The sequence below is a fragment of the Pseudorca crassidens genome, chromosome 3 (genome assembly GCF_039906515.1).
Source record: "Pseudorca crassidens isolate mPseCra1 chromosome 3, mPseCra1.hap1, whole genome shotgun sequence".
NCBI lineage: Eukaryota > Metazoa > Chordata > Mammalia > Artiodactyla > Delphinidae > Pseudorca > Pseudorca crassidens.
In genome coordinates this window covers 56,891,165-56,916,685 of record NC_090298.1, presented here as the reverse complement: position 1 = coordinate 56,916,685, position 25,521 = coordinate 56,891,165, and the positions used below count along the sequence as shown (strand labels likewise).

Below are 25,521 nucleotides of genomic sequence, written 5' to 3'. Positions count from 1 at the left end.
ACTTGTTGCCCTGGGTTGCCAGAGCATTGTCTAAATTTCTGGTGTCGTCATGCCCTCTCTAAGTTCAGTGAAAGATTTCTGGGCTCCTCCTCTCCCCCTTGCCCTCTTGAACATAATGATGGTGGATGAGTCTGGAGTCTACCTCCAAGTTTCTGCCAAGGCACTGTCTGGAGCTGAATAGTAAACTGAGGACACAGGACTATCTTACAGGGCCAATACCTTGAGGTTCCCTTGCCTTACAAGCTGGATCCCTGGCTTCCATGCCTTTGGGTGTTTGACCTCTCACCAAGAATTACAGAGCAGGCACTCATCATTTTCCCTCCCAAAGATAATTGCTAATGTCTACAGAAAACATTGTCTACAAAGAAAGAGAACAGCACTCAGTCTGAGAATGTTTTCCTTTTGCATTTTCATCAGCCAAAGTAGTATTGATTTTAGGGCACCAACATATGGCATGAATGTTAATTTTAAGGAAAATCTGGTACACTCAACGTGCTAAACCGTGCTACATTCTATACACACGATACTTGGCTTCCGTGGTGGCAATACAGCACCAGATTTTCTTAAATGTCAGGCATTTTAAGAAGTGGTTCCTCCGAATTTAAAATTACACACACACAAAATAAACGGAAATGCTATGGAGATGTTTTTAAATAAAATAAATTTGACCCCTGGGGGAAAACAAAGCAACAACTGACCAGAGACCATGATAGACCATTGGTTGGTCATCAAACATCAGCAGAGTGCTGTTTTAACTTCTATGCAGTATGTTGTAATCCACACTGATTTAGGCAGATGATAATCTGTAAAGAATGTCCAAATATTTGGGGTGGAAGGAGGCTTGACGTTTCCTCTTGAGGATTCTTCCTGTCTGTTGACAAAACTCACCTATGCTACTTAAATCACGTGAGCAGGTGAGAATTACTAGTGGAAACAATTCCCTCTGAGTCTCTGCATACTCCAGCTCTCAGCAGTCCTCATGGTCAGAACAGTACAGTACTAAAATAGGTTGAGCTTGGAGCTCTAAACTTGTTCTCACTAAGTTTCCCTTGCCCACTTTGGTTTATCAAGTTCACCCCAAGTTCAGACCTCTCTCAAGTCCATTGGCTCATTTTCATCTACATACTCTTGGGGATACTTTTCTAGGTCATCATCCACATCATAGATAAAGTGCTTGTTTCAAGTTTGCTCTGTCTCTGCTTATGAGTCTCAGTCCAGATTTCCAATTATTTGCATATCCCTATAATAAGGAGAGATTGAATGGTGTAGTTCCCAATGCATTGATAAAACAGTGCAGAAGGAGGAGGAAATTGGGAGTGCCACAAAGCCTTACATGGACCAGTATAAAGTCAAGGTCATCCAGTGGGAAGGTGATATATGAACTGAGATTCCAAACACTTAGGCTCTAGAACTTTAAAAGTCTCATATCCTCCCTGTGCCTTTGTCAGATGGAAACATTAATAAAATCTGAACAAGATAATGCCTGAAACCCTCTCCCAAAGCTTAAAACATTCTCTAATTAATTCTATTCACCTCATGGGATTTTTTGTGGGGACTAAATGTAATAACGGGTATGAAAGTATTTGAGAAAGTTGAGAATTATCTCAGTATAAGTTACAACAAAATCACAAAATAGTTCTCTCAATAAACCTGGATTTGTTTTTTATTCCTATTACAATATTGAGCCAAGTTTAGGAGATTATTTAATTTCAAGGGGAAAATAAAAGGCTCCACAGAAGGTAAAAAGATGCATTTAAAGAAATGGATAATTTAAGAATAAGTTAGGTTGACCTTCCCAGAAATCAATTTAGTGATACGTGTTAAGACCTGAAAATTCATATCTTTTTTTTATTGGAATATAGTTGCTTTACAATGTTGTGTTAGTTTCTGCTGTACAACGAAGTGAATCAGCTATATGTATACATATATCCCCCAATCTTGGGCCTCCCTGCCCCCCATCCCATTCATCTAGGTCACCACAGAGCACTGAGCTGAACTCCCTGTGCTATACAGCAGGTTCCCGCTAGCTAGCTATTTTACACGTGGTAGTGTATATATGTCAATGCTACTCTCCCAATTCGTCCCACCCTCCCCTTCCCCCCGTGTCCACGTGTCCGAAATTCATATCTTTTGACTCCGTAATTCTATTTCTAGAGAATTTAATCTAAGGAAGTGACAGACACTCAACCAAGATTTACATACAAAGTTGTCTACTACAGAGTTAATTGTATATTGCATAGAGGTACATAGTAAATAATCGGTGTTGGAAAAGAAAATGTATTCATGCATAGTAAACGGCTTGAAAGAAACAAACCAAAATATTGACACAGTTACTCTTGGTGGTGGTATCATTGATTATTTTCATTTTCTTCTTTTTTTTTTTAAATTTATTTAGTTTTGGCTGCGTTGGGTCTTGCTGCGCGCGGGCTTTCTCTAGTTGCGGCGAGTGGACTTCTCATTGTGGTGGCTTCTCTTGTTTCGGGGCACCATGGGCTCTAGGCGCACAGGCTTAGTTGTGGCTCTCGGGCTGTAGAGCGCAGGCTCAGTAGCTGTGGCACACGGGCTTAGCTGCTCTGCGGCATGTGGGATCTTCCTGGAACAGGGAACGAACCCGTGTCCCCTGCATTGGCAGGCAGATTCTTAACCACTGCACCACCAGGGTTAAGAATTTAAACATTGCAGTATTAAATTTAAAAATGGTAATGAATTTATATTATTTAAAGGTCATTAAAAATAAAGTGTGTAGAGTTGCTCATCTTAATCTATTTCTGGTGCCAACTCATTTTGTCTTTTAATCCATCTTGATCAATAGCCAGTTTATCTCAACTGCTTTCATGACTTTCTTCCAGTTTTTCTGCTAACCACGACACCGTATGGGCTTTGTATTACGCCTGTCATTTGCCAGCAGCCTAGATAGTGCCAAGAGAGCTGAGTCACCTGTCAATTTTAAGGTGTCCACATATGGTGCTCACTCCTTCTTTGAATATCCCACACACTCTTCACATGAAGTTCAGAAAACATGAATTGGCCCAGGACTCGTTTCTTCTAGAATAAGATATACCAAGGGTCACTCTTACATTGTGGTTTGCTTGATTCTCCCTAAGAAGTTCTAAGGCAGGAATGTTCTCTCATGTTGAATTTCCTGTCAATCCTTACAGAATAGCTGAAACTCAAAGATTTTCAAAATATAGGCAATTCCCTAACCTCTAGATTGGATTTGTTCATATTTTTATCATTAAATGGACCCAAATGAGCTACCTCTTACCAGGTGAGACCCTCAGTAGAAAGGTGCTTACTTCTGTCTTAAGTTAGCCTCACCAGTTCTTCAACCAGGACAAATGAAGATGAACACTTTGAAAGGGGCCATTTCTCAAGCGCCCCATTAAATGATGTTATCAAATGCACTCTTTTTATAAGAAAGAGAAAGTTAATGATCTAATAGAATCAGCCTGTTATTGGAGGGGGCAAGGGGAGTCAGCCTGTTGGTGGTAATGGAGGGGGAGTGAGAGAGAGAGAGAGAGAGAGAGAGAGAGAGAATGAGAGAGAGCGATTGAGATCATCAAAACCAATCATTCCCAACCACTCAAAGTCAAAAAGCTCTAAAGGACAGAAAATAGGCTTTGGGAAAGCACTTAAAAGAACTCTTTCTTTTGCTAACCCTTCCAAGGAAACATCTTTACCCAGAATCTTCTAGATTCGGTCTTGTAGCATTCAGATTCTCTTGACAGGCCCATCAGTACCTTAATTGGCTTTTCCTCACCACCTCATCGATTTGTCACACAATTCTTATTCAATTTAGATCCAGCTATTTCTGCACACTTTTACATTGATTTAGAAAATGTCCTTCACACTAGTTTCAGTCTCTATTCATGAAATGTCATTTACATTAGGATGACTTAGCTTCATGAATGGATTTCTCTCCAGTGTGATTTTGCCTTAGATGGAGCCTCAGGCCTTATATACTTCATTCCAGACACTGTTGCAAAACAAGAGTTTATGAGGCTGCTTCCTCCCTAAACATATCTGCTTCTTTCTCCCTTTGTCAAAATTCTCAGAGTTGAAATCCTGTCTATGTTTGTATATGTGGTTTTCATAAGTTTTAAATCTGACATTCAGTCCAATCATCGTCTCCAATATCACTCTCTTCAGTCATCCAAATTGGCTCAGGCAGGTGTAGGTTTATACAGAGAGATTACACACACCCGTGTGAGTGCACACACACACACACACACACAATTTAAATATGCCGGTGTTATCCTGTATGTTTTGTCTAAACGTTTCCTTTATTGATGCTTCCATAAGAATTGGATATCTGGTGTTACTTCAAACTAGGCAAAAAGTTTTTTTTAATTTGTCTTTAGAATTGGTCTTGTGCATTGCCTTTTGATGGCTTTTTCCCAGTTTTCCCACTTTAAGTAGTCGCTTTTGTGATTGATTCGTAGAAGATCTTAGATACCGAGTGATACTAGTTCTGTGTCCTGTGTTGCAAATATTTTTCCAGTTTGCCATTTCCTTTTGAATGTTATGTGCTTTTTGACATACAGACATTTTTTTCCTTATATAATCAAGCTATTCCACTTTTCTAGTTTCTAACTTTCAGCCAAGAGTTTTGAAACGTCACAGCTTTGAGGCAAAGACCCATGAAAGCCGTCTCACACCACGTTCCTTACCACATCGTTGAAACAACTGGGCAGAGGTTAGAGCTGGGAGAAAGGGTTGGATTTATACATATCCTGAAGAGAAAGAGCCCTTTTTGAAACTAGAGGAATAGAAGTAGGAGGAGGGTCCCTTGGGAGGAAGGCAGTGTGGGGAGGGATGGTGATGACACTATGAGTGCCTTCGTAAGAGTCATTTATGTGAATAGAAATTGGATGACAATTCCATTACGTTTTCCAAGTTCCTGAGCTTTGGGCTGACTTCAGGGGATTCTAGGGGGCCAATTCCTCTCCAGACTTGGGCAATCTGAATGATTCAGTGGCCCAGGGTCCCCTGGGGGCAGGGGAACCCTTGCAGTAGCCAGCAGTGGGTGAGGGGGTGGAAGATGCTGCCTCACGGCAACTCTGACCAGTTCTCTGGCACATGCCACCGTGGCACCTTGGCAGAGTTCCACACTTTGCAAGGATCTTTCACGGACTCTACCTCGCTTGACTATCTTAGCAACTATGTCAAGCGAGTAGGATACACCAAGGTTTCCTATCCTCGTTTTTACAGAGTGGAAGCAAACAGAATTTCAAATTGAACTGACTTTCCAAACTCATTCAGTGATTGAGTTATGAAGTAAGGTGAGGCGTGCAGTCCACTACAAAGGGGCATTGTAGCCAATCGGAAGGTGTACAGGCAAAGAAACTGGGCACGTCTGGGGTGAAATGCTCAGCCACTTACTCACTCTCTGACCTCAGGCAAGTAACTTCCCTTCTGAGCTTCTATTTCTCACCTATAAAATGGAATAATGGTGCCTGTCTTGCAGGATTGATGTGGGGATTAAATGATACAGTACTCCATCTTCTTCAGTTCTTTTATCTTGTTGGTGTTGTGTGTTTTTGAGGGCCTCCTTGAAGCCTGTATGGAAAGAGTGGTATATAGACATTCTGAGGACATGGAGAGCATGAAGAGCCTCTGCACGGGGCCTGGCACAGAGCGGATGCTGCAAAACCCAGCTCCTCTCCCACCGTGCCAGCTTACAAGCTCCTGAGAGCTAAGATGCACACGGAGGCTTTCCTCTGAAGAGTCCTGGTTGGCTTATAATCCCACTCATCCAGAAGCTCTTTCCTGTAACATTTAGAGTGCTGCTGGCATTAAAGAATGTGACTTATTAAAAAATCACAATTATTTGCTCAGTAGGTCATCGTGTAAGTAGGCTCAATGGCGCATACGTAAATGTAAAAGATCTTGAAAGAGGATTATTGAAATAAAAGAGTCCAGCAACAGACCTCAAAACAGAGCTTAGCATCTTGGCTAAAAGCAGGAGTTAGCAAACTACTGCCCCGGGGCCAAATCCAGCCCACCACCTGCTTATTTATTTATTCTTTTTTAACATCTTTACTGGAGTATAATTGCTTTACAATGGTGTGTTAGTTTCTGCTTTATAACAAAGTGAATCAGCTATACATATACATATATCCGCATATCTCCTCCCTCTTGCGTCTCCCTCCCACCCTACCTATCCCACCTCTCTAGGTGGTCACAAAGCACCTAGCTGATCTCCCTGTGCTATGCGACTGCTTCCCACTAGCTATCTATTTTACATTTGGTAGTGTATATATGTGCATGCCACTTTGTCCCAGCTTACCCTTCCCACTCCCCACGTCCTCAAGTCCATTCTCTACGTCTGCGTCGTTATTCCTGTCCTGCCCCTAGGTTCTTCAGAACCTTTTTTTTTAGGGTCCATATATATGTGTTAGCATATGGTATTTGTTTTTCTCTTTCTGACTTACTTCACTCTGTATCACAGACTCTAGGTCCATCCACCTCACTACAGATAGCTCAATTTCGTTTATGTTTATGGCTGAGTAATATTCCATTGTATATATGTGCCACATCTTCTTTATCCATTCATCTGTCGATGGACACTTAGGTTGCTTCCATGTCCTGGCTATTGTAAACAGAGCTGCAATGAACATTGTGGTACATGACTCTTTTTTAAAAAAATTTATTTATTTATTTTTGGCTGCATTGGGTTTTTGTTGCTGTGTGTGGGCTTTCTCTAGTTGCGGCGAGCGGGGGTTACTCTTCGTTGCAGTGCGTGGTCTTCTCATTACGGTGGCTTCTCTTATTGCAGAGCATGGGCTCTAGGCACACGGGCTTCAGTAGTTGTGGCTCACAAGCTTTAGTAGTTGTGACTCACGGGCTCTAGAGCGCATGCTCAGTAGTTGTGGCACATGGGCTTAGTTGCTCCACGGCATGTGGGATCTTCCCGAACCAGGGCTCGAACCCGTGTCCCTTGCGTTGGCAGGTGGATTCTTAACCACTGTGCCACCAGGGAAGTCCAACTCTTTTTGAATTACAGTTTTCTCAGGGTATATGCCCAGTAGTGGGATTGCTGGGTTGTATGGTAGTTCTATTTGTAGTTTTTTAAGGAACCTCCATACTGTTCTCCATAGTGGCTGTATCAATTTACATTCCCACCAACAGTGTATGAGGGTTCCCTTTTCTCCACACCCTCTCCAGCATTTATTGTTTGTAGATTTTTTGATGATGGCCATTCTGACTGGTGTGAGGTGATACCTCATTGTAGTTTTGATTTGCATTTCTCTAATGATTAGTGATGTTGAGCATCCTTTCATGCGTTTGTTGGCAATCTGTATATCTTCTTTGGAGAAATGTCTATTTAGGTCTTCTGCCCATTTTTGGATTGGGTTGTTTGTTTTTTTTGATGTTGAGGTGCATGAGCTGCTTGTAAATTTTGGAGATTAATCCTTTGTCAGTTGCTTCATTTGCAAATATTTTCTCCCATTCTGAGGGTTGTCTTTTCATCTTGTTTATGTTTTCCTTTGCTATGCAAAAGCTTTTAAGTTTCACTAGGTCCCATTTGTTTATTTTTGTTTTATTTACATTTCTCTAGGAGGTGGGTCAAAAAGGATATTGCTGTGATTTATGTCATAGAGTGTTCTGCCTATGTTTTCCTCTAAGAGTTTTATAGTGTCTGGCCTTACATTTAGGTCTTTAATCTATTTTGAGTTTATTTTTGGGTATGGTGTTAGGGAGTGTTCTAATTTCATTCTTTTACATGTAGCTGTCCAGTTTTCCCAGCACCACTTATTGAAGAGGCTGTCTTTTCTCCATTGTATATTCTTGCCTCCTTTATCAAAAATAAGGTGACCATATGTGCATGGGTTTATCTCTGGGCTTTCTATCCTTTTCCACTGATCTATATTTCTGTTTTTGTGCCAGTACCATACTGTTTTGATTACTGTAGCTTTGTAGTATAGTCTGAAGTCAGGGAGCCTGATTTCTCCAGCTCCGTTTTTCTCTCTCAAGATTGCCTTGGCTATCCAGGGTCTTTTTTGTTTTCATACAAATTGTGGAATTTTTTGTTCTAGTTCTGTGAAAAATGCCATTGGTAGTTTGATACGGATTGCACTGAATCTGTAGATTACTTTTGGTAGTATAGTCATTTTCACAATATTGATTCTTCCAATCCAAGAACATGGTATATCTCTCCATTTGTTTGTATCATCTTTAATTTCTTTTACCAGTGTCTTATAGTTTTCTGCATACAGGTCTTTTGTCTCCTTAAGTAGGTTTATTCCTAGGTATTTTATTCTTTTTGTTGCAGTGGTAAATGGGAGTGTTTTCTTAATTTCTCTTTCATATTTTTCATCATTAGTGTATAGGAATGCAAGAGATTTCTGTGCATTAATTTTGTATCCTGATACTTTACCAAATTCATTGATTAGCTCTAGTGATTTTCTGGTAGCATCTTTAGGAGTCTCTATGTATAGTATCTTGTCATCTGTAAACAGTGACAGCTTTAATTCTTCTTTTCCAATTTGGATTCCTTTTATTTCTTTTTCTTCTCTCATTGCTGTGGCTAAAACTTCCAAAACTATGTTGAATACTAGTGGTGAGAGTGGACATCCTTGTCTCGTTCCTGATCTTAGAGGAAATGCTTTCAGTTTTTCACCATTGAGAACGATGTAGGCTGCCACCACCTGCTTTTGTTTTAAAGGATTTTTTTCAAATATACAGTACAGTAGCCTTTAAAATTTAATTTCATAATTTTAAATTTATTTATTTTTTGAACTTTTCTTCCAGTTTTATTGAGATATAGTTCTCTCTCTCTCTCTCTCTCTCTCTCCCATTTATACACCTATCTCCAGTAAAGTTTTTTGGGTTTTTTTTTTTGCAGTACGCAGGCCTCTCACTGTTGTGGCCTCTCCCGTTGTGGAGCACAGGCTCCAGATGCGCAGGCTCAGTGGCCATGGCTCACGGGCGCAGCCGTTCCACGACATGTGGGATCTTCCCAGACCGGGGCACGAACCCATGTTCCCTGCATCAGCAGGCAGACTCTCAACCACTGCACCACCAGGGAAGCCCTCCAGTAAAGTTTTACTGGAACACAGCCACTCCCATTTATTCACCTGGTGACTATAGCTGCTTTCGTTACAACAGCAGGGTTGAGTAGTTGCAATGGAGTCTGTAGGCTTCACAAAGCCAAAAAAGTTTACTCTTTGACCCTTTACAGTAAAAGTGTGCCAACCCCTGGCTACGAGCTACTACTTCCAGGCTATGTGACCTTAGACAAATTATTTATACTCATTATGCCTCAAATTCCTTATCTATAAAATAGGGATAATTATAGTAGTGATTGAACAAGATAATCTATGTAAAAGCCTTGCATACAGTGAGTCCTCAGTTAACAATACCTATCATTATTAATACTTAAACCATTGATTTACAGCAGAGCTCCTTGGTAAAACACTCACTCAGACTCAGGAACAAAAACCTGTGTGTTTACCCTAGTTTCAAAGGTTCCCCATGCAGATATCAACAGCAGCTAAAATAGTCACCCTTTCTTGCCACAAGCATGTTTTCTTAAGATCAGACATTTCAATGCCATTAGCTCAGTTTCCAGGATATTAAAAGCATACTCTACCTTTTCTCCACACTTAATGTGGACACTTGGATCAGTGTCATTGAATATTTTCCAATTGCCTGTATACCCTATCTGGGAGAGGGGGAATTGAATGAGGCATTTTGTTGGAATTAAACGTCGAGTACCAGCTGCTTCCTTCTGAAATTATGAGCTAGATATTCCAAAAGGTGTGAACCACCAATCAAAGTACAAGGGAAGATTTTACATCTAGTTGTTTATTGTTAGAAAATTAAAAAAAAATTTTTTTTAAGTAAATCAACCTTGACAAATAGCATTGAAAGCCATTAAGGAAGCTGAAAAAATAGCAGTTCCACTTGTCTCCTAAATATAGCGGGAAATGCTTTCTCAGTGTAAAGAAGAAGTCTTATCCTACAGTCCAGTCAGCATATGGAGGTGATTTCCAGGAGAGAAGTGAAAAAAAAAAAAATCCCACAGCTCAACCTTTCAGAAGTATCATAATCATGTAGGGAGAAAATCTTCTTGTACCTCTTCCTTATTGTCAACCTTTGCAGGTTAAAAGAGCCAAGAAGAGCCATCCCTGTGGTGGGGCGTTAAGGGTGGGTGCAAACCTCCAGCTCAGCTTCTTGCAAGGTGGCTAGGCAGGGCCCTGGGGTGGGTTGGAGGCCTGGGAGGAGGAAAAGGGGTCAGGAGGGTTCTCCAGTCTAGGACTTGGATGTGTGACAATAGTGCACTGTGGTGCCCTCCCTCTCACCAGGTACAGCATGACCTCTCCAGGATGCTTTCCTTTGTGGATTACCTGGACCCCAAAGTGGCCACTGCCATGGACTATGCTTCATCAACTCAGCCTTGGCATAGAGAAGAATCTTCTCCTCACCCTCACACCCCATCACTAGGAGCCTGGGTGGGAGGCGGAAAGGCAGGGATGACTGCAAGTCACAGGGATTCTTCCATCAGAATCCCTCCTTTACCGCCACCCTCATGCCCACTCGTGCTTCCCTAATTGTGTAGGCTCTGTATCGAGCACCTCCCTAATGTAGTTCTTAACCTTGAATGGCCATGAGGATCAACTACAGAGCTCTTAAAAAACACCAGTGCCTTACCTGGAGCCCCACCCCCAGATATCCTGATGTAATACAGGTCTGGGGAGGGGTCTAGGCATTGCATTTATTTTAGGTGTGCATGTGTGTGGGGGGTGTTACATGTTTAAGACTTCCCAAATGATCCTAATGTGTCGACCTACTATGTGCCAGGCACTCTTCTAGGTGGGTAAAACAGTGAAGAACATAGGCAAGGTACCTGGTCTCACAAAATTTATGGCCCAGTGGGGCAAGACAGACAATAAATAAATGAATGGCCAAGATATATTCTAATCGTTCTGCCAGGAAAGTAAAGCTGGGGCTGTGAAAGAGAGGTGGAAGGTGGGGAGATCTGTAACGTTAGATTACATAACTTTAGATTGACTTAGGTTGTTTTCATACCTTGGCTATTGTGAATTATGCGGCGACAAACATGGGAGTACAGATACCTCTTTGAGATAATAGTTTTGTTTTCTTTGGATATGTACCCAGCAGTGGAACTGCTGAATTGTATGGTAGTTCTACTTTTAATTTCTTAGGGAATCTCCAGGGCTCCATGAGATGATGCAGTAGGATTTATCTTCTTGGGAGAGATAATTGGGCATAAGAGTAGGGAAAAACGTTTCCAGAAAGAAGCTGAATCTAAGTTCAGTCTGGAAGAAGAGGTGGGTCAATAGAAAGAATATTCCTGGATGACCAACCAATCTAAGTAAGGGCAAAGAGGTAGGAATTAGTTTGCCCCATGTAGAGAATAGTGAAGGCCTGGTCTCACTGGGGTTGAGAGAATTTTAGAGAAAAAGGGAATTGAGCTGGACCTGCTTATAAAGGACTTGGAAGGTCAGGGAGAGATATTTACATTTGATTTGCTCTGTGTATCAGATGGGGAATGTGTTTAGTTACAAACCGCAGAAATCTGAATACATTTTCTTAAGCAAGTAAAGGATTCATTTTCTCAGAAAGCAAGAAGACTAGCACCAAGTGGTTTCAAGAGTTCCACAATGACACTTTCCCTCTTCCCCTCTGCCACGATTTGTGGAAGGCATTGTCATTAACTTTATTGCTTCACGGTTCCAATATGACTGCTCCACCTCCAGCCTTATAACCACATTTCAGGCAGAAAAAAGAGACAGGAAAGGATAAAGTGGGTGGTTTCTGTATTAGGAATGCAAAGGCTTTCTCAGGAATTCCTAGCAGCCTTCTGCTTACATCTGTATTGGCCAGAACTGTGGCACTAGGTACCCCAACTGAAAGAATGTCTGGGAAGTTTAGTGTTTTTGCTGGGCACATTGTCACCACAAGCAAAATCAGGGTTCCATTTCTCAAGGAAGGGGGAATGGATGTTGGAGCAGCAATTAGCAATCTCTACACACGATTGTTGTAGGATCCTGAACAGAGAGTTGTCTTAGGAAAAATGATGAATTTTCAGGGAATTCCCTGCCTGTCCAGTGGTTAGGACCCTGAGCTCCTACTGCAAGGGGCCTTGGTTCAACCCCTGGTCAGGGAACTAAGATCCTGCAAGCGTGCAGTGCAGCCAAAAAAATATTGAAAATTGATGAATTTTCAGACGATGGAATTGGCATTGGTATTCAAGGGATTTGGAAGGAAGGAGAAGGAAGATCTGGAAGAGTGGATGGAAACTGTTGAAAGTAACCCTACAGTGATGTGGTGGGCACTTGAACTAGAAGACTAGGTATGGGAATGGGAAGAAGGTGAGAAGCTAATAGTCATGTCCAAGGAACAACGAACAGGATTTTGTAAAGACCACCCAAGAATGAATGGTCAGGATGGAAGGTGTTGGCAAACTGACTTCTTGGTCCTTTTTTCTATGTAGAAAGTTAACATTTGGGGTGGATGAGACAGAACTTATTAGAAAGGAGAAATTGATAAAGAAAAATCCCAGAATCAGAGACATGCTGAAGCAATAACAAATCCTAGAGTATCTTACATTATATATTATTACATATAAAAACAGAATGAAATCATTTTAAGACTAGAAAATTATTGCGATTTGAAAATGTATCACTTAAAAATGTTAGTAAGTACCAGTCATTGTACAAGTCAGCGAAGACACAGAAAAGTCTGGGAATTAGTCCCGACCGCAAGGGGACCACAGTGTGTTGCGGAGGCAGATGGCTGCAATTCTCCGGGCGGAGGCTACATCAGGGGCGTGGGTACAGACTCGGGGGCTGAGAGGAAGGAGGGGCTGATCCCATCTGAGGGCTGGAGCATGCTTTGCGCTTTGACATTTCACGATTCTGCAGTGGCATAAATACGATCATACTTTTATCCTTAACTACCTTGAGGCCCGGGGGGAGGACCTGACATTGCCCCCAATCCAACAATCTCATCCTTAGCATCTTAGTGTTCCCTCTCAGCATTGGGGAAGGAGCCAAGGAAAAGCTCAGGGGTGGCTAGAACGGAGAAACCGGATTAGTCATATTTGCAGTGTGATTCTGTAATTATTGTGAATCTTCAAGTCAGACTCATCTTTATCTTAACGTCCAAGGTTGAATGTAGTTTATTTGTGACTTATACACACCTGACTTTCTTCATGCGGTCTTTGTGGCTGCTTATACTTATTTCCTTGTTGATATAAGCCTGGGTCATAAAGCTGCATGCCCAAAGTATAAACCAGGGTAAACTCTGCCAGGGGCAGAAAAATGGAGAGTCCAAAGAAACGCTTCAAGAGAATTGTTCAATTCAAAAGGAAGGGGCTTTCAAGACTAATTTTGTCTGAATGTTTGCTGTTTGAAAGACAATATGCATTTTTATATTTTAAATGCAAGTATGTGAATAGCTAAGGCAGTCACAGTGTACAAAAATATAAGTTGAAAGGGTATACATGTAAAAGTCTCCTCTCTGCCCAGGGAGCTGTACAACTGAGCGGCACCTTCCTACAGACTCTGATGGGACTGGTCCCTCCTAAAGTGGGTAACCTGGCTGCTAGATAGACTCCCAAGCCTTCCACCCCGAGCCATACAGTCTTTCTCCCCAGAGGCAACTAATATTACAAGATGCCTGTGTTTCTTGCCAAAGATAGGTTATGGGTACAAGTACATGAGGAGATAAGTCTATATATTTTGTAAGTATATATATTTTCCAAGAATGATTTTAGCGAGCAGAATCAATAGAAAAGTCAACAGAAAGCAGATCAGTGAGAAGATTTTGAACTAAAAAGTATAAGGGAAAAAAAGAAGAGTAATTGTTCATCAGAAGGCAGAAAAAGAACAGGGATCCTACGCATGTAAAAATAAAAAGAAAGGGTGAGGTCACAGATCCACTTGCCCATTAGGATGGGTGTTTCCACAAAGCTCATGAGCATTTGCCAGGAGAGCACGGGGCACTTGGAGTTGTCGAGTGAGAGAAATGGTGGTGGCCTGCCCTCCCGGGATATTGTTTGCTAGAACGTGGGCATGTTGTACTCTACGGTGACACGTTCCCTGGGAGACTCAGTGGCATTTGATCACTGTGCCCTCGGGCATTTCCAGAGCCCTCCCACAATCATTCATATTACTTCAGTGTAATAAGACATTCCATCTTCCAGGTCAAAGGAATACAGCACATACTGGCCAAAGATTCTGAGCCAGGATAAAGCAGAGGGGGCCATGTTTTCTGAAAAGCACAACCCTAGTCATTGCTATACCTTCACTAAACCCCTCTCCTCACTGGAGATGTTCTTGGCAGTTTATTGATGTGAAGTTGGCTCAGGATGAATTGGGACAGGCCAGGTAAAGCAGTTATATCTTCTTTCATGTAACACAAAATTCTGCTTGGGATCATGGAGCAAGAGCAAGCTAGAACATGGCATTTGTCAAATAAATTCCCAAGTAATGATTAGATCCCAACAATATATAAGGCAACAGGAAAGTTTCTGACTTTCTACCAGATTCTGTTAGAAATATAAGCTACCCACCCACACAGAAAGGTGACTAGCAGCACAGGACCCACTCAATGAGTGGAACATCAAACAAATGTGATAGACTTCAGAGAAGTGAGGAATTTTCTTCCAGTTCTGGTGGAATGGAAAGTTTCACCTCTAAGTCTCCATAAAGCCACCAGTCGGTGAGGTTCTTTCCACTTCCTGCCCTGTAGAAACTTGGGACAGTGTGGCTAATATATTCAGTGAAATGTATCAGAGAAAGAAGGCAGCTGGCTGCTCAGGTAGACTTCATGAGGTAGCAGCTCCTGGTGGGGCTGACATGACTCAGGATTTGGTCAGTGGGTTTGGAGAGTCATGAGTTCCATTTTGTAAGAGCACTCAGTTCATCAGTCTCAGGGTAAGTGATTCATTCATAAGAGTGATCTATGGACCTAACTGTCAATATCAACCTATTTTAATTGACAAGGGGTAGGAGTATATTTTCTAGTCACCAGAATGATCTTATCCACTAATAGCAGACTACTTTACGTTCAAGGAGTGTTGGAGGAATTAAAGACTATTTGCTGAACATCCAAGAAGGGCCAAAGATTAGAAGACCTTGAAGTATAACTTAATGCACAATCCCTGCCTCACAATGCTCTTATTGAATAGAATACATGCAAAAAAAAAAAAAAAAAAAAAAGCTAGTATCTGCCATATATAAAGTCTCCCCTTTGGATAGAGCAGGAATTTAGATCATCAAATTTTTAAAACCCAGTACCCCTATTTATATACCATATGCATATTATTGGATGCATTCCAAAGATATGAATTGATTAGAGAGTAGAATCTGGTCACCTTAACTGTTGTTGGATATTTCCCAAATATCCTCAATTACTCCTTGTATAATGTACAGAGTAACACTTGTTGTATGTTGCTTTTATATTTTTTAACTTATTTGAGTTTATATACAGTAAAATTCATTTTTTGTGTTCTATTTGAGTTGTGTAACCACTACCACAATCATGATACAAAACAGTTTTTTACTCCCCTCCCCACAAAAATATTGCCTTGAGTGACATTTTTAAATAGGTTCCTTCACAGATGGCTAACCTCATCTATTATGTGTTGATTCTTACTACTTTTGCTTGCCAGACATCATATTTTCTGGTATTATCTACCAATTCTAAGGCCCATCAGACCGTATATGCAGTCATCCTCAGAGACAGACAAAATGAAGTTTTTGAATATGCATGTGTCTATTTGCTTGGCTAGGAGTGGGTGTATCAAGTTTACTTGATCTGTGAACATAAAACAACAACGAAATTGAGATATATTCTAAGGACATTACTCCAAAGAAATTAGGAGAAAAATTCTAACATTCCAGTTGAAGCTCCATCCCCAAGAGATATATTAGCTCTGAGAGATAGGAGAGAGAACTGCTAAGTCATATCTCCAGTTCATTTCCTTCCTTTAAATGGGTCATGAGGGCAGTGATAACCCCAACATGCTAGCAACTGTTCCAGGGCTCAAGTAATTATATTTATCCCTGCTTTTCAGACACTAGACCTAGGCATTAAGCACTTTCCTAAATGAAACCCATATCCATTTAACCTATGCGAGTTAGTAGCTGAATTTCTTGTCGCTGTCTTAATAAGGCTCTTTACAACATATATCTCTATGTAAATGGTACATATGCATGCTCATTATGGACAATTTAAACAATGGAAAACTAAACTTGACTTTATGTTATGTCTTGGCGGTATTTAGGAACCTAAAAAAAATAATATATGAGTTCAGTTGACTATTTCACATGTGAACAGGTCTTATCACCAAGTAATATTTTCTGACCAACCTAGAAAACTCAGCTCATGCCATAGCTGACAGATTACATTTTATAACAAAGCTCAAGGAATTCAGGTTTATACATTAAACAGGGGCCACAGGGGCATCCAGAAGGGCTCTGAGATCAGGCTACCAGGCTTCTGGTTCCCTCTTCTTGACTCTGCCTCTAACCCAGGGAGTGACAAGGCAGACCATTTATCTCTTTAGAACATATTGCTCTACCTGCCAGATGCATGTGGAGATCCTTCTATTCCTGCCAATATCAGGGATGCAAGACTGAATCATTACTTGCCGAAACACCTGCAGATGAAGAACTCAACTGTACAACTACATATATATTAAAACAATTATGCTGAATCATTAGAATGTTTAATTCTACAACTCAAAGTCTCTTTCTGTAGTCACAAATTCAGAAAGAACCCGGTGATCCAATAAAATCCCACTTTGGAGGAGCTTTATAACAGGATCCCTTTGTACGAACAGAGAGAGGTTGGCAATTAGTCCATACATTTCCCATCCTGCCCTTCTGTTATCCTCCCACAACTCTCCACCCTTCGCTGCTCTCAGCACTGCTTCTTATTCTTAAGCTTCTCCTCCACTTGCACCTCCTCACTGCCTCCGTCTTTGTTGAGGGCAGAGCTCCAGGGCCGACCACGTAAGTAAAGTGCTATCCTCTCAAAGTAAAAGGGAAGTCATTGTCTCCAGTAGTAAAATGTAATGTTTTCCAATGAAACACTGGAAACGTTCAAGGAATAAAGAATGTGAGAGAATATATTCTTTCATGAATTTCAGAATGAATAGAAATCAGTGTTGTAGAGTGGGGATAAATAGATCTGCCCCTGGGATGCTGACTCACAGTGACTCTTCTAATAGCATTTACTGGACTGACCTCCGATTCCAATGAGAACCACAAAATACCAGTAATTTTATCTGGGGGATATTTATATTTTGGTGCAGTAGGTGAATTCCCAATTAAAGGGCATTATTAGAAGAATTTTTTCCCCAAACTAAAAGTAGTTTCATCTTGGTTAAGCCTTGCATTTCTAATTGGTATTTATGGTTCAAAGAGATTTTGTTTTTGTTTTTAAAATCCATTCATTCCCCATTTCCTCATAACTAACTCTTATGGATAATACCTGTTACAGAAGACATCCTGAGTCCCTTTTTCCTTTAACACGGATCAACCGAATATTTTCCTCCTCAAACCATTTGCTTCCTGACTTACAGCCTATTGGGTTTGGCGATTGAGTGTATATGGAAGAAAGCCAGGAACCTTAGAACATTGTCTGACTCTAGCAATGAAGATCCATGATTATTCAGAGGCCTCTCCCTCTCCACCCCACATTAGTACAAGGGGTAGATGCTACCAACTTCCCAAACATTTCCTTGGGGTGGAAGAGTGCAGGGTGACCACCCACTCTTGGTTTATGTTTCAGTTTCAGTCCAGGGGTCTTTCTATCTTCTGCCTATTGGACTTTTCAGGCATCTGTTTTCTGACTGAGCTGCAGAATCTTATATCCTAGCATTAGTATAGCCAGGATTTAGGGCTTACCCTAAACCTGAGGGTCAATTCAGAGAGTGGTAACCTTGGGAACGGAGCCAAGCAAGAGCACACACAAGGTGTGTAAATCAGGTTCTTCCCACAATAACTACCCGAGAATATATGAGTGTGCTCATGATCTGATTAGGGATGTCCCTCAAAAGTCACCTGCAATGTAAATAATGTAAGATAAAATTAAACATTTAAAGTTCCATATGGAGACTTTAAAAACATTCCTTCTCTCATCCCACAGCAGTTTACTGAGCATCTACTTTGCATCAGGTATCATGCCGGGGACTGGAAACCCAGCAGTGAATCAAACAGACCCAGTCTCTGCCCTCACAGTCCCGCAGGCATTGCAAGAGCTGGTTTGCCAGTGTTGACCCAGCACTGTCCCAGTGTCTGAGACTTTGGGTTTGACAAACAGGTCCTCTTGTCTCTTGGAAGGTGACCTCTGATATTAAAATAGGAACAATTCCTCAGCTTCCCACAGACTGGCTAAAATAGCTCATGAGACCACCCAGTCCCCTTTGTCCCCACCCAATCCCCAATCCCTTTTGTAACCAAAGTCATCTGTTACTAATGCAGGCTCAAAGATATGTCCGTAAGAGGAAAGAGCCATAGAGAAGGGACGGGGGAGTATTCTTATACTAGAAGGTTGATCTCCACACTGAATAAATAAACTCATCCTGGCTTTACCCATTGGCCTTTTTTAGTGTGGTTCACATTCACTGCTGGGATAAGACCAGCTCGGGCTAAATGGGTAAAGCCTTGGTTTTGAGGAGGCCCAGATGCCAGCCACTGTTGACCAAGAGCTTCCGCTTGGAAAACAGAGAAGAGGTCAGTCAGCTTCAATCCACTGGTCATCACTCCAACCCTCCTCTCGTGTCTATTCTTTCTTACCACTCAAGAGCACTACCATATTGTCCAGTGTTAATAAACTTTCACATACACATTCTATTTTAAGTCTCCAACAACCCCATGGGGACAGCCCAACCCCTATTTCATGGATGAGAAAATCAAACCTCCAAATTAATTTGCTCATGTTCCCACAGCTGCTAACACAAAGCCAGCATTCATGCCCAGATCCTCAGGCTCTGCACTCTCCTATAGCTGTCTACTTTGACAATTTCAGTTCTTTATTTTTGCACATTATTTCGGCACATCCTGGTGACGAATGGTCTTCTAACCTGCTGGTTTTCTGGGAGCAGCCACAGATTACTGGCCAGGGGAGGGGCTGTGGTTCCCCCACCCCCTATGCTGCCCCCAAGACTCTCTTGCCTCCTACATAGGAATCCCGCATCTGTCCTGGATGCCTGCGGAGCTATTTTTAGAGACAGAGGGGAGCGTGCGGTGGCACACATTCAGGTTTTCTAGGAATCTGTTAATATTTTTGCAGAGGCCGTTCAGAGTTTTAAGTTGACTGATAAATGACCTCCAGAGGAAGACATCCTTTCCCTGCTCATCCCTTCAACACTCCCCATCCCTGATATGGATTTGTTTTGGGGGGTAATTCTTTTACCCACCCCCCAGGGCTCTCCTTGGCACCCTGGACTCAAAAGACAGCGGTATTAATAACTAGCAGCAGCTACAGCTGGCTTATGTCTCAAGAAGGTCGGGAGGAAGCAGATCTAGTTCTCCTTGACCTCTGCAGGGATTGGCAGTGCTCCTTCAGATCTTTATGCGGAAAGGGGCTGCTGTTTACGGGTCTGGGAAAATGTCCATGGATGGATCTCAATGCTTTCTGAAACCTCCTGAGTTACTGATTTTATTCTAGAGCAGGCAGACTACTATTTTAGAGGTGGGGTATGTATATGCACACGTCAGAAACTGGGTAAAAATGTTTACCGTATTAAAATAGGGAGGAAATGAAAATGTACATATGTAAAATCTCTGGATTTGGGAGACATAATTCTGCCGTTTATGTTAAAAATCACATCAGCTCTGTTCAACAATGTTTCTTTGCTTTACTAGGTCAATGGTGACAAAATAAAAATGTAAACACTGAAAATAAATATGCTTTTGAACTTAACATTATATTAGAAGTGTCACTCCTAATATATTAAAATGAGTGAATTAGTAGACTATGTCCCAACTAAAAACAAAAGTATTAAACAAAGACCATGATAATGTGTACAAACCAAAATAACTTCAGTGTCAAAATTAGTGATAACACTCCTTTCCAAGTAAGTAACATTCTGGTATGATACAGCGCATTAGCCATGCACTTTCAAATAGCTTTTTAACGATAAAATACACAAAAAAACTCAATAAGTTAAGGCCCATGTTCTGATATGTGTCTATTTTACCAATTCTCCAATCAAGCTCTCTAATATGACATAGGAGCCATTGCCACTTTTAACCAGATAAGAATAAAACAGAACCTGTTTGCATTTGGATGGGCTCTGCTGTGGGTTGCCCTAGTCACTGCAGCCTGGAACAGTTCTCTCCAGTCTGAGCAGCCTTTTTGCAAATAGGATCTCCTATACAATCAACTGTGGCCAAAATGAAATTCCAGAGAAAGGAGCTGCCACTTTTCCCCCTCTATTTCAATGGGACATATTAGCTTTGTCTGAAAGCCAATTATTTTCATAGATGCAACAAGTTCGTGGGCCAGGGCCACCCCCTCATTAGCTGTGTGTGAATCCAGGGCTCTGGACCTGATGAATTAGGCAAGAGATGATCTAGGAAATGATCCAAGAGCCTCTGCCCTCTCCATCCTTGTCCTGGTCCTTTCACAGCAGCTGCACTACTCCCCTCATTTTGATGGCGTCCCCACACCCCTCCTGGACTCACAAAGCTAGACATTGCATTCTCGTACTGCTCTCATCACTTCCTACAAGTACGTGGTCCTTGAGGCAGCAGTGGTAGAAGACCTAGCATTTCAGTAAGAATTTTAGGAAGAAGCAAAAAAAGGATGGGGCACAGGCTGGACAGTCAAACTCCCCCTCTTAATTACTAAGCCCCAAACCCACAGAAAGAAGACAAGTCAGGGCTATCTTCCCACTCACAGAAACACAAAGCAAAGACTAATTGACATTATGCTTTAGTTCTCTAACACTTTCACATAACAGTTTTAAAGAATGTCCAAATATTCATATAATAAGGGCACATATTTTTTCCCTCTGTTGGATTTCTGCGTATGAATTGGTAATCCAACATAAAAAGACCCTTTTCTGTTCTAATTGTGCTGTGGTTCTCAAACCTCTCATAAAGACACACATGTGATTTGGGAATATCCAGGTACTTGTAAAAACTGCATTTGCCTCACGAGGGACTACAGAAAATCACTGGTCCTTTCACCCCTGGAACCCTCACCCTGCACTGCTCAGCATGTAGTCATTCCCGGGGCCAGAGAGCTGAGTTAGTCCAGAACCTATCCCAGCCCTGTCTTCAGTGGCTTGAGGCCAGACCTGACACCTGACCAGGCTGACTGGTTCTGTGGGAGCCTCTGCTGAGCAAAGGGGACCAATCCCATTCAAGCTCAGAGGATCTAGGTAGAAAGGGCTTCACTGGAAATGTGAAGTCAGCCACTTGGCTCTTTCCACTTGTATCCAAGTGAGGAGGATAGAAAACTGCCAAGGAGACGTGTGAAAGGAAGCATGGCCCCTGGTTTAGATTCTGGCCCTACGGGCTCTCCTAGACATACCTGATGCTGTCACCAGGACACAGTAACTGGTTCAGCAGGGAAATGACAGGCACCACAGGAGTCACCAACACCAAAGGCCAAGCTTTATTCTGAATGACACCAACGTGAAGGAAGAGACACAAGTGCAGTTTTAGAGACTCACGATCTTGGAATTTTTTCCCTGAAGTTGCTTCAGGTGGAGGATTTGAATTCATGAATTGCCAGGATGACTCTGTAACACTGGATTATATGCTTTTCTTAATCACATTGATTTCATCTGCTCCATATATCCCAGCAGCACACTTTGCTGGGGGTGGATACTCAGAAAGCCTGACATCTGAGTTAAGCAGTAAAGTCCCTTCTCCTGTGTGGCCTTCAGTATCCCCGTCCTCCAGAAGCCAAGGCCCCTAGACAGGGAGAGGCAGTGGAAATCAATTCACTTAGAGAAGAACTGCCCCTAAAAGACATTTAAAGCGCCATCTGGCAGATGCAATTCCATCTCAGGCTGCAAAGTCGCAGAAGAATGTGTTCCAGTTCTGACTCCTGCCCTGAGTGGCTGTGGGACTCAAGCATGTTGTTTCATCTCTCTGGGCCTTGGTACCCTCATCTCATATGGGGACAATGGCCAGATGAGTTCTCAGGTTTCCTCCCAATCCAGCCCACTCTCATACCTCCCCTCCTCCGCCCCCAGCTACGGTTTTGTGGCTGTGATTTACACAGGAGCCCTAGGGTCCCACTCCAGGAGGTCAGTGCTTTCCATATTAGTAACCGGGTTTGCAAGGGGGAAAATATGATATTTTAAACAGCCTTCGGATAAATGGGGAGCGGTATTAAACAAACATTACTCTTCATAAATTAGTACCGACATCTAGCCACAACTCTTTATGGAAAAAGGGATTTTTTTTTTTTTTTTTAACGATAAGTTTCTTTCTCTTTAAAGGAAAATTGCCAAGGATGCAGAAGGAAATGAAGATGGTCAAAGACGAGGGTGTGCATTTCAGTTTGGGTGCAAAGAGGGCCCCCTCCTTCCCCCACGGCCTGCAGCCAGTGGTTTCCCGAGGAAGAGCTCCTCCAAGACACCCATTCCCGGAAGCTCTCCGGGGGCCATTTTCCCAGTTCCGGTATGAGCCTCCTCCGGGAGACCTAGACGGATTCCCGGGGGTCTTTGAAGGAGGAGGGTCTCGCAAACGGAAGAGCATGCCCACCAAGATGCCCTATAACCACCCCTCGGAAGAAGCGGCTCTTGCCCTGCACCCGGAGGAGAGCAAGAACCCCGGGCCCCCGGAACTCCGCCTGCTTTTCCCGCCGCCGCCGCCACCGCCGCCGCCGCCACGGCCCAAGTACGACTCGCGGATGATCGACCTGTGCAACGTGGGCTTTCAGTTCTACCGCAGCCTGGAGCACCTGGGGGGCAAGGCCGTCAAGCAGGAGCCCGTGAAGCCCAGCGCCACGTGGGCCGCGCCCCCTCCGTTCCTGCCCACGCCCTACCCCTATTACCCCAAAGTGCCCCCGGGCCTCGTGTTCCCCTTCTTCGTGCCCTCGGCCTCGCCCTTCCCCTTCAGCCGGCACACCTTCCTGCCCAAGCGGCCCCCGGAGCCGCTGCTGCCCCGCAAAGCCGAGCCGCGGGAGAGCGAGGAGACCAAGCAGAAGGTGGAGAGGGTGGACGTGAACGTGCAGATCGACGACAGCTACTACGTGGACGTGGGCGGCGCGCAGAAGCGCTGGCAGTGCCCCACCTGCGAGAAGTCCTACACCTCCAAGTACAACCTCGTGACCCACATCCTGGGCCACAGCGGCATCAAGCCGCACGCGTGCAGCCGCTGCGGGAAGCTCTTCAAGCAGCTCAGCCACCTGCACACGCACATGCTGACCCACCAGGGCACGCGGCCCCACAAATGCCAGGTGTGCCACAAGGCCTTCACCCAGACCAGCCACCTGAAGCGCCACATGATGCAGCACAGCGAGGTGAAGCCGCACAACTGCCGCGTGTGCGGCCGGGGCTTCGCCTACCCCAGCGAGCTCAAGGCCCACGAGGCCAAGCACGCCAGTGGGCGGGAGAACATCTGCGTGGAGTGCGGCCTCGACTTCCCCACCCTGGCCCAGCTGAAGAGGCACCTCACCACGCACCGCGGCCCCATCCAGTACAGCTGCTCCGAATGCGACAAGACCTTTCAGTACCCGAGTCAGCTGCAGAACCACATGATGAAGCACAAGGACATCCGGCCCTACATCTGCTCCGAGTGCGGCATGGAGTTCGTGCAGCCCCACCACCTCAAGCAGCACTCCCTCACGCACAAGGTACTGCGGGGCCCCAGGGGAGGGGAGCGAGTCCCGGGCCGAGGGCCCAGGAGACCCGCGCTGCTTCCCACCCCTGACACGTGTAACCCTGGGCAGGAGGCGTCCCTTACCTGAGCCCAGACGTTCTTCTTCCTCACCTTGAAATGGGGGAGAATGAGGAGACTAGCCATCAAGCCCTTTCCCATCTCGACTTCTGGAGTCTCGGGCGGTCCTAGAAAGAAAGAGTGCAGTTTGGAGAGGAGGGTGCGGAAGGATGAAGGAAGCAGCTGGTGCTTGGGCTGTTGCTTATTCGCCTCCCAGAATCCCTAAAATTTTATTTCTGGAAACTTCATCCGGGGCGCTAGCATGAGGGTGCATCAGTCCCTATCTACCCAAGACCAGCTTTGTGCCTGGGATACATGAATCGGAGCCTTCTAGAAAACTCTAGAACATTCTCTTGGTCTTTTTCTGCTAAAGTTGTGGCTACCTTTTGTTTTATTTTCTCCCTCAACTGCTTCATTTGCAGGTGGCTTTGAGGGGAGCAGAGCCTGGCCTGGGTCCAGCCGGGTCTGTGCTTCCTCCATTGAGCTTCTGCCTAGTTGGTGGCAGTGCTCTGTGGCTTGTATTATAGGAGGCATGAGAGAGCATTCTTCTCTGTTGGGTTTGGTTTTACCTTCCCCAGCCTCAGGTCTTCAAGGAGAAATATAGGCCTGCATGTCTAAGTTCAGCCTAGTTTGCAGACAAAGCCCTGGAGTCATTCTGGATGAACTAAAACAAGGCCCCGGTGCGTTCCTGAAATCTTACCCAGCCAAGCTAACTTGGGTCTGCTTTGAGCTTCCAAGAGGGGAAGTTTGCCCCACTGAACTCTACTCTCACACCCTTGACCTCAAATGGTTTTCTTGGCAGAAGAAACTTCTAGCAAGCCAGAGTTTCTAAAACATTCTTTCATTCTGAAAGGTCAGGGGAGGACTTTGCTCAGCCAAGATAATATTTCTGCTGTGGCATTGTGGGTTTCATTTGATAGGTTAGGACCAAATATGGACAAAATGCATGACTGCCTTGTGGGCTCTGCACAAACAGCTGCCCTGCAAAAGGCACCTTAGATGCATCCAGAGAGGAGGTGCCTGCCTAGTGCAGGAGCCATCAACAAGGAGCCTGAGCTGAGAGTCAGCCACCAGGAGGGCCATGTGCTCATTTCAGGGACTCCTACATGTGTGGAAGAGGAATCAGAAATGCATTTTAGAACACATAAAAATTCTGTAAGATGGTAGAAAATGAACTCAAAATGGAAGAAACAGCCTAGTATCTGAAATAGGTCTTGTTTGAATTAGGAAGCAAAATGCATTTTAATTAAAAGAGTCAGCAAACAGTGAGAGGTAGTATTTACTGAGCACTTGCTAAGTGCCAGGTACTGTACTTCTCATTTAATCCTCTTCAACAACTGTAAGAGCTACCTATGGGTATCGTTACTCCAGATTTGCAGATGAAGACACCAAGCCATGGGAAGTCACCCAGCATCTCTGTCTCTAGCACCTGAGCTCTTGAACACAACTATCAAGACTACTCCCTCTTTCCCTTCACCCAGCAGCTCCGCAGGTCCCCTCTCTGAGATTTCATTGATCTTATTAAAGACACAGCAGCTTCCTTTGTCCCCTAAGCTGTGTCCAGTCTCTCATTTACTTGAGGTCTAGGCCAGCCCACATGTGAATTTCACTTTGTTCATAGAATTCTCTTTAGAGA

At 43.5% G+C, this 25,521-nt stretch overlaps 1 protein-coding gene and 1 long non-coding RNA gene across 14 annotated transcripts in view; one reads left to right on the top strand and one right to left on the bottom strand.

Annotated features, from left to right (window-relative positions):
• ZNF366 (zinc finger protein 366) overlaps positions 1-25,521 on the top strand; it is a 335,604-nt gene that overhangs the window by 291,443 nt on the left and 18,640 nt on the right. For all 12 annotated transcript variants that reach the window (XM_067730960.1, XM_067730961.1, XM_067730959.1 and 9 more), the window contains one exon: positions 22,445-23,802. In XM_067730960.1, the coding sequence (XP_067587061.1) occupies positions 22,445-23,802 (1,358 nt within the window). The remainder of the gene's footprint in view (positions 1-22,444; positions 23,803-25,521) is intronic.
• On the bottom strand, positions 22,739-24,717 carry LOC137221382 (uncharacterized). 2 transcript variants are annotated; one of them, XR_010941984.1, is made up of 3 exons: positions 24,586-24,717; positions 23,913-24,013; positions 22,739-22,908 (listed from the first exon to the last, which is right to left on the bottom strand). It is a non-coding gene; the product is annotated as an uncharacterized lncRNA (long non-coding RNA). The 2 variants fall into 2 exon arrangements; XR_010941985.1 differs by lacking the exon at positions 24,586-24,717 and adding an exon at positions 24,455-24,580.